Consider the following 22,024-nt stretch of genomic DNA (forward strand, 5'->3'; position numbering starts at 1 on the left):
AATAACTGTATTATAAGTGGAAAATATTATGTTAAGTTTCCAACCATACAGTATGTGGAGCAGCAGTAGTAACAACCTGACACAGGGGAAGTGAGAAAATAATAGGAAATAAATCATACAGTAGCAGCAAATGAGTACAAAATGGTTGTTTAATTGAATATATCCACATGAACAGTCTGGTATTCAGTACAATATGAATGGAAATGGCCCTAAGACTGATTGGACTGTACCAGAGTATGTGCCCCTCAGCAAGGGCCCCCTTTGCCTTGTAAATTTGCCCGTATGTAAGGAAAGATTTGTCTGTAACCTTTTCTCAAAAGTCACTAGCATTTAAAACCTGTTTTTCAGGTTGTCAGAGTCACTCCTACGCCCCTGTCTATGATAGACTCATTTATTTTTATTGAAGGGCAACATAAAGACATTGTGTCACTTAGTGCCAAACATTTAGGTCTTCCATCCTCAACTCCCCCCCCCCGAGACAATTTTAGAGTGATCATGTTGTCACTAAATAGATGCCCATTAGATATCACAATGATGGGAGGAGAATGCAGATGGTGACAAGCTGGTTATTTTAGAAGACTGATGTAAGCAAAGCAAGCGCTTCCCGTTCCCTGTCCACTGTATACTATATGAGATTTGGCAGGACATTTCCACAAGGACACAGTTGCGCTGCCCTTTAAAAAGATTTAGAGACCAATAAAAGCTTTTTCGAAAGTGATTAATGTGACTAATCGTTTTACAATAATGCTCTGTGAGAAAGAAAACAGTCTGCATAATATCCCCTGGTTTACACAGACTATGAAATAGATAAATAATTCCCATGTTTGGCTCGGGGAAGAGTAATGCTGTAATTAGAGGACCTACACCACGGATTCGTTGAGTGCCGAGCCTAGCGCTGACATTAGAGGGGGGAAGGGGGGGGGTGGAATCTATCATAATTTAATGAATTACTCAAGAACAGCGAGTAGTAGATTCAGTGAATATCACCTTGTGTGTCAGTGACAATGACAGTGTCACATGTTCAGAGATATGAGGATGGATGAGATCTGATGTGAATGACAGAAGGCTCAACAAGGTTTAATATAGAACAAGTGTGGTATTTTAGGGTCCTCCCAAGGTGAGAACAACACTCTAACTAACACCACAGCACAACTTGGCCCGCGACTCCCTACCGTTCTGAGAACATTGCATTAAAATCACGTCAATGCCCATTTGCATTTGAAAATGTCGCCTCTTTTTAACACAAACCGAAATCTCATTCATCTTACGGACGTCTTTAATAAGTAGTTGTGATCGCCACATGGACCTCACTGCCTTCGGTCATTCGTTTGTACCATTTGTTCGGTCTCCATTGGTCATATCCCGCTGGCCCCAAAGGCCCATGTGCACTCGTGAATGTTGAGTTGAAAAATCAATCCGGGTTCTCAGCTCCTCTACCTCACGCAACGTCGTGGCCTGGGTTTCACAAAGTGATTAATCTCTCACAGATCAGTCAGAGCCCCACGTAGCCTACAAAACAACCCCGAGAGTGAAATGACTATGGTGTTGCGTACGGCTGCATAATGAAAGTGCCCCATAGTGAAGAATGCTAACTTGGGTGAGCAGCTAGCAGCTTCAGTAACCAGTGATAAATAATAAAGCAAGAGACGACAGCTACCGTCCATCACACCGTATTCTTTTAGGAACACGTACAATAATAGGTTGACAGGGTAACTGTCACACCAACGGGAGAGAAGACGTTACGGTCCACCTCGGCCGACGACAGTGTTGGTTTCACTTGACTCGCATAGCAGAAGCATTTGTTTTAAATGAATTTCTTTGCTCAATATTGGGCTATATTAGTGTCCATAGTGCAGCTCTCTGGCCCGTGGTAACAGTTGGATGTTAGAGTTGAATTCACTTTCTGTTGTACGTCCATTCCGATGCCGTTTTGACCAGTCGGGTAAGGCATGATGTCCTTTTTTTCTGAAAGTTCACACTCCTAAACTACTGAATACAAGTCAGTCTTTCCATGTCCAGTGTCTCAAGCAGAGTACAATTTCAGAACTTTACCACTTTTCATTGTAACACCGATGAAACACTGAGCAAAGTGGTCACCAGTTTAGAAGAGAACATAGTTTTAAACCAAGCAAAAACCAACAACACATACACCACCCAACAATCCTAACTCCATCTCTGGTGTGCTCACAGTATAAACAGTCCTGTGCTGCATTTCCACAACAGATCATGTGTAAATTATTTTCTGTAGGAAAAACTGTCCTCAGCACTTTGGAAGCAGCACAATAGTATTTCCCCAGATCAACACGATCAAACAAAAACATAAATAGGAACTATCCCCTCTCCTGGCCCAACCACTCTCTTAGACTGCCTTCCTATAGAACAGAACCATACAGTACTGCACCATCCAATCCAATTTGGGATATGGCCCCTTGGCAAAAAGTTATTTAGGATGTCACTTTAGAAGGGGTTGTCAAATGAGAACCATGCCAGAGGTAATGGAGGTCAGAAATGAGTCGGGAGTAGGGACTACATATCCCATAATGCAGTTGGCCACTGCTAGATCCTTTGAAAGGCCGGGCCTCAGGGTCAAGTTAGGTCCAACCAATCGGGTCTCTTGTGTGGCTTGCAGGTGTGAACGTCCACTGTGTCTTCGCAGTCCTTGCACTCCACGGCGCAGCACCACTTGAACTTGCACTCGCACTTGGTGACTCGTTTGACACGCATTGTGTCGTAGCCCCGTCCGCAACACATGACCTCGCAGCCGTCCGTGCCTCTGGAAGACTTGTTGCAGACTCTCCCTGCCGTGCCCAGGGAGCCTGTGGAGAGAGCACAAGACAGACCAGCCGGCCCTTGAGTGAAAGGGTGTGAGAATAGGTGTGAGCGGAGGTATTCCCCTTGAGCATTTGGGAGTGGAGCTTAATAGTGACCACAGAAGGATTTTTTAAAATGACCCTGTTGTATCCTTAGGGTGTGAATTCCTATACAATAGATTATTGCTTCACCTTGTAGTAGGCTAGGGGCGTAGCATAGCTCCTCTTCTTAACAGCAATTTACTAGGTGTCAACCTATAACTATAGGCCTAACAGAGATGGGGATAATACCAGTAACACACAATACATCCAAAGTATCATAACCAGAGCCCGTTAGCTGTTCTAGAGCTCTTTGGACGCTCTGCTGAAGTGATAGGACATGAGGGGCGTGAGAGACAGAGATTACCAAGGCAGAGAAAACACAGTTGGAATTAGAGAGAAGTTAAAGGTCAAATAATTGAACTCTGAGCCATGAAGGTATGCAGGCCTTCGGCAGATGAGTCTGGGTTTCTCGTAGCTGTATTTGATGCGTAGACTTCTGTATTATCTAGCGTCTGGGTAATACTTTTTACTTAGAGCAGCTAAGTTTCTGATGACAATATTTTCACCAAGTTTGGTGATAAGTACTTAAATAAGGCTCCATACATTTTAATAATGACTAAATGTAATATTATGTTGAATCATATACTGAAATGTAATTTCTCTTCAAATTAATTTCCACTTAGACATTGCTAAAACTTCTGGGGTTTTCTCTGCCAGGTCATGTGGTGAGAAAAAATTCCTGGTCCTACATAACATAACTGCATGAGTTGACCCACCTGCTGCTCTGTCCATGAGGCAGTAGTCAGGGGAGTTTTCTACATACACCAGCTCATTCTTGGTGGTTCCCTTGAAGTCCTTGTCAGCCACCATGAATCCTGTGCCATCCTGGTTCATGGTCACCTCAATGGCCGTGTTGTACTTCTTTCGGAGGTAGTCCCCGGTCCTCCGGAAGTCCGACATGGCCAACCAGCAAGTTCTGAGGGCGCAGGAGCCGCTGACACCATGACACTTGCACTCCAGTTTCATAAAGCGCTTCACTGCCTGAAATCAAGAAGGTTGGACAATTTCGTTAGAGGTTGAGACAAAGCCTCACCTGTGGCCAACCTAGTACACTCACTATTCATGTCTAAAGTATTTATAAAAATTCAGTTCAACAGTGGCTTAAATTGTACTAGCAATGTATGTTCTACTGTAGTAACAATGTTGTTACACTGTAGTTAAAGCATATGCTAGTGCTAGTTTAAAGGGACTGCCTGTATCAAAAAAGCAAAACGGCACCTTAACCCCGAAGCCATTGCTCACCATTCGCCCACAGCGGTTGTTGTGTAGATTCATCATCGCCCGAGCGTCTTTCACCATCCTCTCCCTGGCATCGACGAAGGCCTTGGCGAACTTGATGCCGTAGTTGATGTTGTCGCTGCAGCCGCCCCAGTCAAAGTCGCCCCTGTCGTCTCTAGCTCGGCCTCGCTTGTGGGCGTCGCAGCTGCAGATCTTGAGCTCCCCCTGGCTGCAGGCCCTGGTAATTGCATAGACCACACCCGCCGAGGAGATGGCGTACACAAACGCTGCCTCCCGGCTACCTGGGGTGATATGATGGTCGGAGATTTTGTGTAAGAAGATGTCATTGGGCAATTCCACGCCCAATGAAGTTCTCACATAGGAACTTCATTGGGAGGAAGGGTGTTTAACATCCTTTTTACCTTTGTATAAAACATTTTGGGGAGAAAATAACGATGAAAATTGCCATTTTAGACCCTTTTTAAACCTATACATGCCTCCTGTAAGACCCTATGATCTGTGACCCATACATGATACAGACAACATCTTGGAGTCATTATCCTCCTTATAGTATTCCCTCAAATATGGAGCATTTCTAGATTCTGAAATACACATTTTCACATTAATTTGTTCAACTCTTCAAACACGTGGCCTCAGGTTGGTTTTATATATATAAACGAAGTCAGTCTTATACAGGCGAAGTTTGTTTTGTTGGAGTAACCATGTCGTTACACAGCAGTTACGGTACATCATCTAGAGCAGATTTCATGCTATGAACACTAACATACGCCCAACTGAAAGCTTTGGACTTACAAAGTCCAAAGACATTGCACAGAAACAAACATGCCTATATTTGATTCAAATCTTGTTTGTGTGTGCTGTGTCCCATGCTATCTGAATGTAAACAGTGTCTACGCTTCTTGAAACATGGAACACAGACACTGTTCAAATGTATATAGAATGAAATATAGAGCACAAACACATTTGAGTCAAATAGGTTTGGTTGTCTCTGTACAATGTTCGTGTACAATCAGTCCATGTACAGCAGGTTCTGCTTTCTTCTCTTAGTCAACCCTTGTATTTTAGTTTTTTGTGTTCTGGAACGTAAAACCCTGTCTTTAATTCTTGTTCATTGATTTCACCTGTGTTCGTGTCTCACCTGGTCTCATCAGCTCCCTATTTAGTTCAGTTCTTTCTGCTTGTATGGTTGTGAGGTATTGTTTGTTTTTGACTGCCTACCTGTGGTTGACCATTGCCTGCCTGTGACCACGATTCCTGCCTTCTGCGAAGGCTTAATAAATATTTGCAGTGCCCTGCCTGTGAACCTACACCTTTTTCTCCCTGAGTATTCATTACAGAATACCTCACCTAAAAACGGAATGGATTCAGCGGAGCTAGAGCGGTGCCTAACCCAGCAAGAGGAGTGTATGGAGGAAATCCGCCAACTTCCGTCTTCTCCGCCAACCTATCCCTACTCCTCCGATGCCAGGTATCGTAACCCATAGCCCACCTTCATTCATATTCATGCCTGGAAAATATGACGGTTCACCTGGGAAATGTCAGAGATTTCTGATTCAATGCAGCAAATACATTAAACACAACCCCACTATCTTCGCCACCGACAAGAGCAGGGTGGATGTTGTTGTCTTTACTCACAGGCAAAGACCTGGATTGGGCCACCGCCATATGGACTGCCGACAGCACAGAACTCGGATCTGAGCCCCATTTCCACACCCACTTCAAAAAGGTATTCGATCACTCTCCCTCCGGTCATCCTATAGGAGACCTCCTCATAGAACTTCAACAAGAACACAATTCAGCTGACGAGTATGCCCTCGAGTTCTGAACCATTGCTGCAGGGAGTGGATGGAATGAGGCTGCTTTTTCTTACCGTCTACCGAAGAGGGCTTAACTTCTTAAGGTATAGGGGGCAGCATTTTCACTTTTGGATAAATAGCGTGCCCAATTTCAACTTCCTGCTACTCATGCCAAGAATATAACATAAAAAATATAAGATATGCATATTATAGATTTGTAGATTTGGATAGAAAACACTCTGAAGTTTCTAAAACTGTTTGAATCATGTCTGTGAGTATAACATAACTTATGTAGCAGGCAAAACCCAGAGGAGTGACCATTCAGATTTTTTATTTTGAGGTCTCTGTCTGTTCAGTGTGTTCTCATTGGGAAACTATATTTCTTAGGCACTTGTTTGCAGTTCCCACCGCTTCCACTGGATGTCACCAGTCTTTGGAATTTGGTTGAGGTTATTCCTTTGTGCAATGAAGAAGTACGGCCATCTAGGAACTGGGTAACACTGTTGAGAGTTGCGCAAGACTTGAAAAGTAGTTGGTTTGTTGTCTTCCTGTATTGAACACAGAAAGACATGTCTTCAATTTGATTGATTATTAACGTTTAAAAAGTTGTATTACAAAAGTAGTTTGAAATGTTTTGGCAAAGTAACATTTGAGATACTTTGTAGTTACGTTGCGCAAATTGGAAGCTGTTTGTTTCTGGATCAAACGCGCCAAATAAATGAACATTTTGGATATATATGGACGGAATTATCGAACAAAAGGACCAATTGTGATGTTTATGGGACATATTGGAGTGCCAACAAAAGAAGCTCGTCAAAGGTAAGACATGATTTATATTTTATTTCTCCGTTTTGTGTAGCGCCTGCAGGGTTGAAATATGCTACTCTCTTCGTTTACTGTTGTGCTATAATCAGATAATAGCTTCTTATGCTTTCGCCGAAAAGCCTTTTTAAAATCTGACATGTTGGCTGGATTCACAACGAGTGTAGCTTTAATTTAGTATCTTACATGTGTGATTTAATGAAAGTTTGATTTTTATATAATTTTATTTGAATTTGCCGCGCTGCATTTTCCCTGGCTTTTGCTAGGGAAAGCATCCCCTATCCTAGAGAGGTTAACAGGGAACTTCAGGCGGAGATAGCCTGTAGAGTAGACATTTAGGATTTAAATCAATACATTCGTATGTTCATCTACATCGACCACCTCATCGCCGACCGCTGAAGAACTCTGCAACCCAGGAACCCGAAACCTTGTCTTTCCATGATCCCGTCCGAGTCTTCCAGAGACCATGCAGTTGGGCAATGTTCCTCTCCCGTAAATCAAATGTCAAAAGTGGATCCAAGAAGGGCTCTGCCTATACTGTGAAGGGAAAGATTATCTACTCAGCCATTACCCTGTTCGCCCCCCATGGAGAGATGAGAAGGGTCCCCTCGCTGCCATGCAGGTAGGTGTGTCCTTATTTCTAAATATCTCCTAGAAGCAATTCTCCGTCCCAGTATTAATAACCGTGAAGGGGATTACCAAGTACGTAGAAGGTTTGATAGATTCGGGAGAAGAAGGTAATTTTATCGATCACCAGCTAGTACAAGAGCTTGACATTGATCTAACACCTGTCAACCCTCCATTAAGGATTAACACCCAGGACGGGCAGCCATTGGGCACGGGCTTCATCACGCACTTGACACAGAGCGTCATCCTCCAGATTGGAGTTTCCACACCGAAACCATTCATCTCATGGAACTCTCATCCCACAAACAGCCACTCATCCTCGGACACCCCTGGCTTTGTCGTCAAGACCATGCCATCTTGTGGCAACAAGGTGAACTATTGTCCTGGTCTTCTACCTGCTTCTCCAGTTGTCTCAGCTTACCCTGCAGAGCCACCACCATTGACGACTCTGCCTCTGCAGTGCCACCCACCATACCATCTGAATATGCCCAGTACAGCAATGTCTTCAGCAAAACCAAGGTCTCCACTCTGTCACCACATCATCCAGGTGACTGTGCTATTGACTTACTCCCTGGAGTGTCCCCACCGAAGTGCCATGATTACCTCCTATCTATCCCGGAAAATGAGGCAATGGAGAACTACATTGATGAATCACTCAAACGGTTGAATTCGTCCTTCTTCTTCCCTGGCTGCGTCCAGCTTCTACTTCATTGGAAAAAAAGACGGTGGCCTCCATCCATGTATTGATTATCGTTCAATGAATGACGTCACGGTCAAGAACCATTTCCTTCTTCCTCTGATCCCAGCGACCCTTGAACAAGTGGGCCGCAACAACATCTATACTAAACTCGACCTGCGAAGTGCATATAACTTTGTCCGTATACATGAAGATGAAGAATGAAGACGGCCTTTATCACCACTCAAGGGCACTATAAATACCTGGTCATGCCATACGGCCTTACGAACGCCCCCACCGTCTTCCAATCCTATATGAACAAAGTTTTCCAGGATATGATCAACTTTCCAACTTTCCAGGATATTATCAAGCGTTCTCATCGTCTTACGTTGATGACGTCCTGATTTACTCCTACTCCCTGAAGGAACACATACAGCATGTGCAAAAGGTTTTTCAACGGCTCCTTGACCATAACCTTTACGTGCAGACTGAAAAGAGCACCTTCCATGTAACCTCAGTAAACTTCCTCATCTTCGTGCTGACACCTGGAAGGGTCAGCATGGATGAGAACAAAGTCACCGCCGTCAGTAACTGGCCCAAATCCACCACCGTTAAGGAACTCCAATGTTTAATTGGGTTCTCCAACTTCTATCGTCGGTTCATTCGGAACTTCAGTTTGACTGCCACTCCCCTCACTGCCCTTACCAGCCAAAAGACCAAGACCCTTCAATGGACCGCCCTGACTGCGTTCAACAACTTGAAACGCCTCTTCACCTCAGCTCCTGTCCTTCGCCAACCTGATCCGACCCTTCTTTTCACCCTGGAGGTAGATGCCTCTGAAGTAGACACCTGAAACCCCACCTCTTCAAGGAATACCTAGGATAGGGTAAGTAATCCTTCTCACCCCCCTTCTCCCCCAACAAGATTTAGATGCAAGTGGCTGTTCCACTGGTTGTCATAAGGTGTATGCACCAATTTGTAAGTCGCTCTGGATAAGAGCATCTGCTAAATGACTTAAATGTAAATGTAAATGTAAGTAGGAGCCATACTCTCTCAATCGGTGGGAACACCTCCCAAATCACATCCCTGTGCCTTCTTCTCCTGGAAGTTATCCCCTGCTGAGAGGAATTTCGATGTGGGGAACATAACTCCTCGCCATCAAGCTGGCCCTCGAAGAATGGCACCACTGGTTAGTTGGTGCACAACATCCCTTTATTGTCCTAACAAATCATCGTAATCTGGAATATATCAGAGGGGCCAAGAGGTTAAACTCCAGACAAGCCCGTTGGGCTCTCTTATTCACACGCTTCCATTTTCATGTTACTTACATCCCTGGAAAGAAAAACATAAAAGCTGATGCTCTCTCCCGCCAGTTTGACCTACACCCATTCTTCCTCCCTCTTGCATTATGGGACCGGTACAGTGGGAGGTTCACTCGGCCATACAAGAAGCCCTAACCTCAGACCCAGCTCCTCCTGAGACACCAGCTGGGAAGAGTTACATACCAGCAGCTGTTAGACCCCAACTGATGCAATGGTGTCACACGTCCTTAGGGTCAGGACATCCGTGCATTACACAAACCACTGAACTTCTAGCCCGTAAATTCTGGTGGTCCTCATTGGCATTCAACGTAAAGGATTACGCACTCTCCTGTCCAGTCTGAGTCCAAACCAATAGCCCTTGTCGTCCCCCTTCCAGGAAGCTTCAACCTTTGCCAATCCCTCACAGACCATGGTCCCACATAGATGTTGACTTCATCACAGACCTTCCTGAATTCTCTGGTAACACCACCAAACTTGTCATAGTAGGCCGTTTTTCAAAAATGTGTCATCTGGTTCCTCTTCCTCATCTACCTAACGCCATGGAATTGGCGGAGTGTATGTTCCAGCAGGTGTTCCATCTGTGTGGGATTCCAGAGGACATCGTCTTTGACCGTGGGCCCCAGTTTGTCTCCCGGGTGTGTCGAGCCTTCTGTGACCGACTGGGGGTCGCCCTCAGCCTCTCTCCCGAGTACCACCCCAGACCCAGGGGCAGACAGAACACCTGAACCAAGAAATAGGCAAGTACCTCGCCATCAATGTTCTGGCTCTCCACACGACTGGGGTCGTTATGTAGCCTTGGCTGAATATGCTCAGAACTCACTCATGCACTCATCCCTCCACCTTACTCCGTTTCAGTGTGTCCTTGGTTACCAACCCCCCATGTTTCCCTGGGAGGCGGAGCCTGGTAGTGGCCCAGCTGTCAACGACTGGTTTCGGCATTGTGAGCGGGTATTGGAGACCGCTCACTGGCATCTGCAGGAAGACTCTAATACCTAGAAACGCTTTTCCGACAGACGCCGCCGACCTACACTACTCTTTCACCCGGACAGCATGTGTGGCTCTCTACCAGACATCTGGCTCCGCCTCCCCTGCAAAAAGTTTTGTCCATACTTCATTGGTCCCTTCAAGATAACCCATCACATCAACCCTGTCATGTACAGCCTCCAGTTACCCCGTCAGTATAAAATCTCCTCGTCCTTCCATGTGTCTCTATTAAAACCAGTCACCTACAGTCCTCTACAGGATTCCTACGTATGTCTACGCCATACGGGCCATCCTTCATTCCAAACGCCTGAGAGGTCGCATCCACTACCTAGTGGACTGGGAAGGTTATGGAGCTGAATACTGGTCCTGGGTCCCCGACCAAGACATCCTCGACCCAGAGATGATTCAGGCATTTCACCATAACCGTCCGGATCGTCCCGCTACCCTGAACTTGGGGCCGACCCCCGAACAGACCCACTGGACATCAGCCTTGAGGCTTGGTCAGTCCACGACCTTGTCGAACCAGCCTGCCGGACCTCGCCCCCGAGGTAGGCATCCGCCTCTGCTCGCTTGCCCGCCCGCCCGCCCGCTCCACCCTCCTAGGTTGTCAGGAGCCTCCCATGGGGGGGTTCTGCTTTTCTTTACTTAGTCAATCTTGTGTTTTTTTCTCTTTGTTCTGGAACGTGGCCCTGTCTTTCATTTTTGTTCATTAATTTCACCTGGTCTCATCAGGTCCCTATTTAGTTCAGTTCTTTATGTTTGTATGGTTGTTAGGTATTGTTCGTTTTAGACTGCCTACGTGTGTTTGACTATTGCCTTCCTGTGACCACGATTCCTGCCTTCTGCGAAGGCTTAATAAACATCTGTCACTCTTTAATTTGCACAGATGGCAGCTTTCTCAGTCACTAGGTATGTTTTCATTTGAGAGGAGAGCAGATTCAGGGTTATTTGGTCTGCTTTTCCCACCCACCTCTAGTTTTCATTCCTCCTCACGCAATGAACCAGAACACAGGCAATATGTCAGGGAGTACGGCTTTGTCTGCCTGCCAGAAACATCTACCCAAATATTTACATCTCCTATTACTGTTTAGACATCACCCTTGTGGATCACTCTATCTGCTACTAGTTTTCGGAGAATATCCACTTTCTCCAACCCTCCTCATTCCTGGAGAAGGTGAAACTAGATACATTTACTTGCACACATTCTCTCTGGGTATTGTACAACTGGAAATGACAACTAGTACGTTCTCCGGTTACCTTATTGGAGAGGGGAAAACAAAGGAGACATATATGGAAGGGAACTGTTGTATTATGTGTTGAGCTGAGATATACATAGCTATACCCTTAAGGCTTGAATATGAGTAAGTCTAAAAGGCAAGGAAGCGGTCCCTCACAATGTTCTGCTATTGCCTACAACCACCAATGTGAAAACGTGTATGTGTTGAATCAGATTAATGTGGTGAATCTTACATCCAAGATGCAAGTGATTGAATACTGAACACACAGAGAGATAGATGAACACACTGAAACAGACTTACTGTGCAGCATGACCCTACCAAAGACAGTGTGGTCTCGGTCCAGCGTGCTGCAGTTCCAGCGATGGTGACGGAACTGGTGCTGGCACTCACGGATCCACTCCTTGGCACCCTCCCCAATAGACTGCATGAGATCCGGGTGGCGCTGGCACAGCTGGCGCTGCTTGTTCACCAGGCCTGGAATGTTGTCACAGATCACCCGTGCACCCAGGGCTCCAATGTACCTGCAGATCAGATAGACAGGTGCATTGTCAGTAGGCCAGTAAAACTGCCAGGGACTATTGTTGTGCAAAAACAGATGTCCATTTAAAAAAAAAAAAACATGTTAAAGAACATCATGTAGTGTATGTGGAAACCTGGTCGTCGAACATCTCATTCCAAAATCATGGGCATTAATGTGGAGTTGGTCCCCCCTTTGCTGCTATAACAGCCTCCACTCTTCTGAGAAGGATTACCACTAGATGTTGGAACATTGCTGCGGGGACTTGCGTCCATTCAGCCACAAGAGCATGAGTGAGTTCGGGCACTGAGGTTGGGCGATTACGCCTGGCTCACAGTCGACATTCCAATTCATCCCAAAGGTGTTCGATGGGGTTGAGGTCAGGGCTATGTGCAGGCCGGTCAAGTTCTTCCACACCGATCTTGAAAAAACAGAATCGTCTAGAATGTCATTGTATGCTGTAGCGTTAAGATTTCCCTTCACTGGAACTAAGGGGCATAGCCCTGAACCATGAAAAAAAGCCACAGACCATTATTCATCCTCCACCAAACTTTACAGTTTGCACTATGCATTGGGGCAGGTAGCGTTCTCCTGGCATCCGCCAAACCCAGATTTGTCCGTCAAACTGCAAGATGGTGAAGTGTGATTCATCACTCCAGAGAACATGTTTCCACTGCTCCAGAGTCCAATGGCAGCAAGCTTTACACCACTCTAGCCGACTCTTGGCATGGCTGCTCGGCCATGGAAACCCATTTCATGAAGCTCTAGACTAACAGTTCTCGTGCTGACGTTGATTCCAGAGGCAGTTTGGAACTCGGTAGTGAGTGCTACGCGCCTCAGCACTCGGTGGTCCAGTTCTGTGAGCTTATGTGGCCTATCACTTGGTGGCTGAGCCGTTGTTGCTCCTAGACGTTTCCACTTCACAATAACAACACTTACAGTTGACCGGGGCAGCTCATGCAGGGCATACATTTTACAAACTTGGAAAGGTGGCATCCTATGATGGTTCCACTTTAAAAGTCACTGTGCTCTTCAGAAAGGCCATTCTACTGTCAATGTTTGTCTACGGAGATTGCATGGCTTTGCGCTCAAGTTTATACACATGTCAGCATCTGGTGTGGCTGAAATAGCCGAATCCTCTAATTTCAAGGGGTATCCACATACTTTTGTATAAACACTACCGTTCAAAAGTTTGGGGTCAGTTACAAATGTCCTTGTTTTGAAAGAAAAGCAATTTTTTGTCTGTTAAAATAACATCAAATTGATCAGAAATACAATGTAGACATTGTTAATGACTTTTGTAGCTGGAGACAGCTGATTTTTAATGGAATATCTACATAGGCGTACAGATTTGAAGTTAGGTCGAGAAAGATGTGTGACAAGTTATATTCTTCAAGAATCAATGGATATTCATCATTCATTGAATTGGCGATTGAACCGCAGGAATTCTATACTAAGTATGCATTTAACAATTCAGTCCCGCTTCATTGTCAATCCCAAGCGGTTACAGATGCCATAAATGGTACATCAGAGAACAGTGTTGTTTATGAAATGTGAGACAGTCAGATGCTCTTTCACAGATAGGAAAGAATCCACACAGTTAACTAGGAGAGACCCCTGAGACTCGAACAGAAACACTGAGTGCAGTGCAGCAGCCATACAGTGTGACATTGTCTCCTGTAAACTAACTCTCCCTCTCACTGCGATGACCGGACATCATTACTGCCAGGCTTAATCACAGCTACATTATTTGTCGTGCCACCGATACAGAAACAGAAAAGTGTTTCCACTCCTGTTATGGTTGTCACCCCCCCCATAAAAAAAATCTGCCTCCCTTCCCTGCTGCCTGAGTCTGAGCAATAAAGCAGAGCAGAGGCACACAGTGTTTACTCTCTCCATAGAGAGAGAGAACTGAGCCAAAAGACCCTGACTGTCTCTACGCCTCATACTTAGTTTGGAGAGAGGACAATCAATCCAGCACACCAGAAAACACACTACTTCTTATATGAATAATCACAATCATGTTGGAAATAACCCCCGGACTATATAAATCATGATTAGATAAATATGTAGATCCTTGGAGAGATCTACCACGTTTCCCCGCTCCGCCTCACTTCACTGTTTAATTGCACTAACTTCTTTTTATAATAATATTTTGTGAGACAGAGAAGCTTTTTCAACAATACCACAGGGATATTTTTTATGAAAATATCCATTTCTAAAATGTCTCACATAAAATGTAAAAAAATAAATAAATAAAAATGTTTTAATGTATGTGGTATTATCGTGGTTTGGATGATCAACTATAAGAACACAACTATTTATTTTTATTTTGCCACTAGCTGAAAGCTGGTTTACCATGTTCTGTGCAGTAAGATTGGAGTATTGTGGCATAAGAGCAGTGTTTCACTGCCTTTATCACTTCCTTTATTCACCCTTGGTTCTTACCCTCAAGAGACATCATCAAGGAACACTTTTTCTTGCACCACTGCCTGCACCTCACTTCTAATATGAAAGATTGATAGTGGAAAGTCCCTGAGTCCATGAATCTTCATGAACACCAGACAGTGTGCTGCTGTTGGTTGATCTCACTTGATAGACTATTGATGTTATAAAACTCCTATCCAGACACATTCCCCCCTGTGGCTGTTGGAATTGGAGCCTGGCAGCAATTTCTTCACAAGTACCAGCAGAGTATAGGTCTGACTCTAGGGTGTGATGGAGGTATTGACTACAAAGGTTTTATTGTGTTAAACTATTCTTGAATTTGTTTGCCACATAACTGATATATAACTTTACTTTATTTCCCAATCTCCTGCATTCCTAGGATAATTCGAATCTCGAATCTTGGGGGTGTGGTACATGGTCATTATACCACGACTAAGGGCTGTTCTTATGCAATACGCAATGTGGAGTGGCTGGATACAGTCGTTAGCCGTGGTATATTGGCCATACACCACAAACCCCCAGTGCCTTATTGCTATTAGAAACTGTTTACCAACATAATTAGGAGAGTAAAAATAAATGTTTTGTCATACCCGTGGTATATGGTCTGATATATCAGGTCTTTCAGCCAATCAGCATTCAGGGCTCAAACCACCCAGTTTATAATTGTATATTTAATCCATACTTTAAAGCATATATGCATTAGGCCATATGATTTCTCCTAATTTATATTTTGTACTCCTAAATAGCCAACATTAATAGGCCTAACTTTTGTAAGGTCTTGGAACGTCTTATAATTAGCTAATTAAGACAACTGGTCATCCCAAACTACTGGAAACTCATATCTAATCTTGGATGTCAATGACTTCAATTATAGATGTAATCTTGGACAGAAACGATAGGATTATTTCTGCAGCATCAAGTGCATATGAAAGACACCACTCACCACCAAGAAGAATCTGCTCTAGGTGTGAAGATGAGAAGCAGCAGAATAAAGGTGAAGTATATCCTTGAGGGGTGTCGGGATAGTATCCCATTTCGAGACCCCGTCCTGTTCCTGGAATATCCTCGGGTTTTGAAGAAACAAAACATTTCTAATTTCATGAACAGACGGCATACAACATGCAATAAGTGATAAAAGTCCTTGGCGATGGTTTGCTGATCATCATTGAGGGAAACCTGTCTATCTAAAGAAGTTGAAACATTCTATCCATCCAGTCTCAAAAGGCTAATTTGATGTATTGTCAGTTCATTGACGCCTTGAAAAGATGTTTTCTAAGTGTTTATCTCTTATTTATCGAGTCAGTGCTTATCAAAAGTCGGTCTAGGAAAAGTACATCGAATGAAGACACATCTTCTGAGAAACTGTCCCAAATGTCCAAACAGATGTTCTGTTGCCAACGATAACTATTTCCTCTGCTGTTGCGTGTTCTTTTGTAGCCTAGGCTATTTGTTAGACATTCGACGTGAATAGCAGGTGAAGCTGAAAAAGTTGCCAAACCAAACACAGGTATACCAGACGCTGAAAAATGATGACACTGAAAAAAGTCAGTCACTCATCTGTCCGAGGATGAGACAGATAGCTACTCCGCGCTCCTCTTCTCAGTCGGGACTGAAGATGCGCCGCAGGAAAAAAACACTGCACCAGCATGTCAGCTGTCCATGCCCCCCCCTCCCTTTGTTAGACAATTACAAACACTGGTATGTGCACGGTGAGGTGAGGAACTTCGGTATATTTAGATATCGGAATGTAAAAGTTATCTAGCCTACATAGCCGTTTAAATATTGGTGATCCCCATATTGGAAAGATTTTGACACCCTCATTGACTGATGACAAACCGTTTCGATGCCCACTAATGAGGAAAATTACCCAAATAGGTTTTTAATCTCAATTGCTTAAAAAAAAATACAGAGTCATATGGAACTAAAATAATTAAGGAATCAAACTATTTCTTATGCGAATAGGCAATAAGTTCCCCTATTGTTCCTTTACACGCCCTATAATAGTTAAGAAATAGTAACAGAGCATGTATGATGTGGCTCCAACCAAATGAAAACTGCAGAAATTAGTTCAGGAAATTATGGATGACAGTGGTGATATTCTAGTTTCATGTTGTGTCACATCCTGACCTTAGTTCCCTTTTTATGTCTCTATTTTAGTTTGCTCAGGGCTTGAGTTGGGGTAGGCATTCTATGTGTTGTTCTATGTTTTTGTATTTCTGTGTTTGGCCTGGTATGGTTCCCAATCAGAGGCAGCTGTTTATCGTTGTCTCTGATTGAGAACCATTCTTAGGCAGCCTGTTAACCCACTATGATTTATTACCACGCTGCTCATTGGTCCGATCTCTCATACTCCTCGTCAGAGGAAGAAGAAAATCGTTACATGTTTCTTGGTGTTGGTGTCCTTTTCATCCAATTGCCCTTCATTTCCTTTTGTCCACCATTTCCCTCATGAAACACAGCCTAATACATCAATGTTTATTATCTAAATACATGTCAATGTAAGAAACAGCCCAAAAGTTTTATATATTTCACTGCTAACATGCAAATGGTGGTGTTGTGTTAAGCCCATAAAAATAAAAAAAATTTACTATGAGGACCACACAGCTGGGACCACACAATCTGTAGTTTATTTTAGGAGATAACTTTGCACATTGGCACACTGCTTAGGCCTATCAGATGTATCTGTGAAATGACCAATTAAACAGAAACGAGAGAACAAACAGAACGTTATTGAAACCGTATTGTACAACTGTGAGTGCACACGCAAGAGCATATACATAGTGAAAAGTGTGGTTGTGAGCTTTCCAATGAGGTGGACAACTCCCATAAATCACATCTACTGATGTTCTTGAGATGACGTCAACTTTCCTTATCTAGATGTTATGTTTCGTACATAGCATTGTAAGCTATGATGTGGGAGTTAAACAGGTATGTGACTGGAGTTTCATTGTGTCAGCCCAGCAAGCGCTGGAGGAAAGTTTCGCTTGGGGCACCTTCAACTATGAGAGGTCAAGCTTTCATGCTTTGACACATCATTAACCAGGAACTTGGTATCTCCATAGTGATAGACTGAAAGACCTCATAATCTGTCCCAGAGGTTGGTTGGCTGTTTCAGCACATGTCTGGCCTGGCCTGCCATTGGATCTCAGCCGGATGCCTTTGAGAACAAATGGTTGCCACTATCTGGCCACACTGCAAAGGACGGAAGTACAAGGTCTTTCAAATATATGATTTTAAACGCTCTATCGCTTACCCTAAACCTTAAATGAACCTCACCTATAACCTCTATACTTTAGAACAAACATCTTATGGACTAGCATATCAATTGTGATGCCGTAGTAAATGTTTTCCTTTGAAGCATGGCAATCTTGAATCCCCTTGACAATGGACCTTGGTCAAAACGCTCATGTAGTCGTGTCTATATTTGAAGAGCTATTATTGTTTGACGGTAGGAGATCCTATAGGTTAGGGGGAAGAACAAGAGAAGTTGACCTTAAGGCCAGGTAAAGTTGTCCTGGGTCTGCATATAGAAGAAGAGCAGAAACTGTGCTGCTGCTGGCCTGCCTGCTCCACTTTGAGAGGTCTGGTCATGCATAACTCACCCTGACCTTGACGTCAGATCCATCCACTTCTCCTGACTTATGGCCACTTACCTGTCAAACAAACACCCAGTGGGCGACTTAATACTCAACATCACAGTTCAAGTTCACAGTATCTTTTTATTCAATGGAAGTGTATTGGCATCCTGCCCTCATTACAGACAAGACTCTGGGCAGATAGTGTTCAGCAGCTCATCTGGTTAATGTGGAAACAAAGCTATGTTCAAGGACACTCCTGGCCTTGTACTTACCACGGTTCAGTTGTAGTTGCTAGGTGCTGTGTGCTTGGGCTTTGCGCAGCTAGGGAAGAGGCCGCTGGACAATGGGAGCATGTGTGTGTGTGTGGGGTCATATTAATCAGCACAAATCCAGAAGCATTAGTCACACACCTAAGTAAAGGTCAAAAACAATACAGCAGCTGCCTAAAAATACCAGCACAGACAGTGGAGGTGGTGCTGGTATGTGTGTGTCTCTCCTGGGAGCGGGGGGATTCAGAAACCTCATGAAATTATTGTTTGCCTAATTATATGACATGATAGATCTCGGTTGTACTCGCAAATCTTTTTTATTCTTAAACACAGCGCACATGTGCCTTGCTGTACATGCAAAGACACACATAGTCTACCCACAGCTACATGCAAAGCCCAAAGTGTGTCCTTCCCTTCGGTTACATCACAGCCAGACTGAGGCAGCGGTATCCTCATTACATGTGACCCTGTCTTTCTTTACCTCCAGGACAGGCTGTAGATTTTACAGTGACAACTCTATAACAAATTGCTTTACAGGAAGCAGGTGATGGGCCAGCAGGCCCCCACGGGCCCCTTGTCTAGAGCGCTCCAGCTGTGGACCCGGAGGGCTTAGCGCCGTGCCACCATGCCACCCGCCTCCTATTCTGGGCCAGGCTCATGGTCCAGGCTAATTTTGGACAGGGGGATGGGGACAGGGGAAGGGGAGAGACTGTGCCTGTGCCCGCCGGCTACATCAGATGTCTGCCCTGGCCTAGATGACGACATGGTTGAGCCAGCCACCACCGCATGTCACTTCCTTTGGCCAGTTAATATATCTCCTCTTACAGTGCGAACAGTCACTCTGCATATTTTTGGTCTGTGGTTGGAGACCCGCAAAGGGGTTGTAAATTCTCTTTGTAATTCGAGAAAGTTAATGTGTTCACCTTGACTTCTCAGGCACCAATTTCTGTCATACCTTGACCGACATACTTACCAGTATAAATGAAGCATGTCCCTACAATCAGAGATGGGGCATTGATAATGCTGTGTGGTTGCTTTTCTGCCTCTGGCAATGATGGCCTTGAACGTGTGCAAGCGAAATGAAATCAGCAGATTATCAATGTGTTTTGGAGGAGTGCAATATTCAACCCAGTTTCCAAAAATGGGGTCTCCATGAAGGTTGTGGGTCTTCCAGCAGGACAACAACCCTAAATGCATATCAAAAAGCACCCAGGACTGTTCTGGAGTTGTCAGCGAGGAGTCCATATCTGAATCACATCCATAACCTATGGCGAGATCTGAAAACAGCAGTTGGTGAAGGGCACCCCTGAAAAATTAAAGAATTAGAGGGGGCCAAATTGTCAGTAGAAAGGTGCAGCAAGCTCGTTGATGGCTACAAGAAACATTTGTCTGAAGTTATCTTGGCCAAAGGCTGTGCGAGCAACTACTAAGCTCTGGGGTGCCAATAATTTTGTCCATGTCATTTGTCTTCATTTTCTTAATGAAAATAGTAAACTTAAGTTTGCAAAAATAAAATAGGTTCTGCAATGTTGAAAATCCAATAAGCAATTATATTTTAAATGTCAACTTATTTGAGAAGAATTACGGAATTATTTAAGAAAAGTGCATGGGTGCCAATATATTTAACCATCTGTAGCACCTTTTTTTACTCAAAGAACCACTTTCTTTTCTAAGAAAAAGTGCTGCATTAGCAAACAAGTCTTAGAGGACAGAAAAATGTCTCTAGGTTAAATGACAGGCTGCCATCAGATATCGGAGCTTAGTCTGCCTCCCCCGAGCTGCCTTCGGCCAGGGCCGGCGAATAGGGCCTGCCTGAACCCTGCGAGGGCCAAGCCCTAGCCCGTCACAGCAGCTCGAACCTGGCCACTCACAGCTCATCATCCAGGGTCTGTGTTTACTGAGAGAGCTTTGCTGGAGGCCAGACATGTCTGTGTTGGCCTCACAACGCGTCCCTGCTGTCCCACGAAGGAATGTTAATGAGGTGAGTTGAGCAGGGGAGGTGACTCGCTGGGTTCATATGCAGGCAGGCAGGAGAGGAGACGAGCAACCGCCTGTCTGCTGGGCCGGCCGGAACGGACGGTCAGCGTGTGCTGATCTGCTCTACACTACATAATGTACGGTTCCTCTGAAATGATCTGGCTTTGGCTTTAGATACCGGGCCAAAGTAAGTAACATGTTGGGTCATGTAGGAGAGACATGTTAAATATGAGCAACAGAGCGCTGAGCTTAATGGACTGACTTTGGATCAGACAGCAATTGCATAGATGTACTGACTGTTACATTCCGTACCACAGACCGCATGAAACAAGTTGAATTTTTCAAATGGCCCACTATTTGAATCTCAATTTTATAACATGTAGTGGAGGCCTTTGCGCTTCTCTAGACTGAATCAACACCCAACAGATGTACACACACCACAAGAATACCACATGCGTGTTTTGGGTTATAACAACAGCACCACTGGTAATGAGGTGCAGAGTAACGCACATGATTTCACATGCCATTTGTGCAACAATTTCCTAACTCCACATTCCTAATCAGCCACTACTTGCTGTGCTGTGCTGAAGTGACTGGGTAGGAGTTGAGGTCTCCTCTCCCCTCTCCAAGCCCCAGCGGCCCACGTATCCCAGGCCGCACACAGACACACACAGCAGGTCATGACCAACGCATAGAGAATGGAATTTGGATCAGTTCCTCAGTGGTTCAAGTGTGACCTTGAATACCACAACATTAAACCCGACTTCTTCATGTGCATGTTACTGTTTCATGTTATTATATGGAACTAATGAATGAATGTAAGTTGCAATTAGCTTCAAATATAACACTGAGTGTGAATGAAAAGCACCACTCTTTTCGAAGGGAAAATATGTAGCTATTTATTTTTGATTAAAGCCTGTATCAAAGTGGAAGAGTGATGTGTTTGATCCTATTGATTCAAACTGAGCAGGAGTACCTTATTCATGGGAAAGTCAGAAGTGTGTGTGGTGTGGCAATTGCAACTTTACCACTTCATCCAGTCCTCCAATCCTTTTCTGTTGGCTGTGGTTAGAGCGAGCTCCATTCATTGTGTATGTAGTAGGTGTGTGTACACAGTGATTTTACAGTGTTACCTGCTGGCTGGGGGGGGGGCTCTACAGCGGACATGAGAGACAGTGAGAGAACCTTCGATTGCCAGGTAATGAGACAGTGACACCTGGTGGACAGAACCACAAGCAGCGGGATTCAAGACATAAAAACCAGAAGAGAGCAATAGACAGACAGTAAAAACAGAAAAGCATGGTTGATTTGTAAATGTATATTTAAAACTACCGGGTCAGAGTAATTGATCAATAGATATACATGTATGAATAGATGGCAGCAAAGGTTGAGGAAGTGAGTGTTCTCCTTTTATATCCGTCATGGATAATGCAGTAACAAATCACATGATAAGCAAGGTATAAAACAAATCAACATTCAATCATATGCATGGAAGTCTAAAAGGTTTTGCAATGCAATACAGCACATACTAATCTGTAAAATATGATTTTGGGAGCACCAAAAACAGCACGCAGAGCTTTTTCTCTTTTCACTGTCTTTGACACACTACTGATTTCTTC

The 22,024-nt window shown here is 44.3% G+C and overlaps 1 protein-coding gene across 2 annotated transcripts; it reads right to left on the reverse strand.

The window, feature by feature from the left end:
* Nucleotides 1–131: 131 nt before the first annotated feature.
* Nucleotides 132–16,507, reverse strand: wnt2ba (wingless-type MMTV integration site family, member 2Ba). 2 transcript variants are annotated; one of them, XM_035796264.2, is made up of 5 exons: nt 15,525–16,507; nt 11,935–12,137; nt 4,155–4,432; nt 3,629–3,893; nt 132–2,816 (listed from the first exon to the last, which is right to left on the reverse strand). In XM_035796264.2, the coding sequence occupies exons 1-5, from the start codon at nt 15,680–15,682 to the stop codon at nt 2,587–2,589; spliced, it is 1,134 nt and encodes a 377-aa protein (XP_035652157.1). In that variant the 5' UTR covers nt 15,683–16,507; the 3' UTR covers nt 132–2,586. The 2 variants fall into 2 exon arrangements, with proteins under 2 accessions (XP_035652157.1, XP_035652155.1); XM_035796262.2 differs by having other exon boundaries at nt 11,917–12,137; nt 15,525–16,502.
* Nucleotides 16,508–22,024: the final 5,517 nt, after the last annotated feature.

The sequence above is a fragment of the Oncorhynchus keta genome, chromosome 21 (assembly GCF_023373465.1).
Source record: "Oncorhynchus keta strain PuntledgeMale-10-30-2019 chromosome 21, Oket_V2, whole genome shotgun sequence".
NCBI classification, from domain to species: domain Eukaryota; kingdom Metazoa; phylum Chordata; class Actinopteri; order Salmoniformes; family Salmonidae; genus Oncorhynchus; species Oncorhynchus keta.

Excerpts from the sequence above, each read along its gene's own strand:
- wnt2ba (XM_035796262.2), bottom strand. The coding sequence starts at position 15,682 with ATGAAATTAGAAATGTTTTGTTTCTTCAAAACCCGAGGATATTCCAGG. Across the intron at positions 4,433-11,916 it reads TGGTAGGGTCATGCTGCACA|GTAGCCGGGAGGCAGCGTTT; the intron begins GTAAGTCTGTTT and ends ATATCACCCCAG. Across the intron at positions 2,817-3,628 it reads CCTCATGGACAGAGCAGCAG|GCTCCCTGGGCACGGCAGGG; the intron begins GTGGGTCAACTC and ends CTCTCTCCACAG.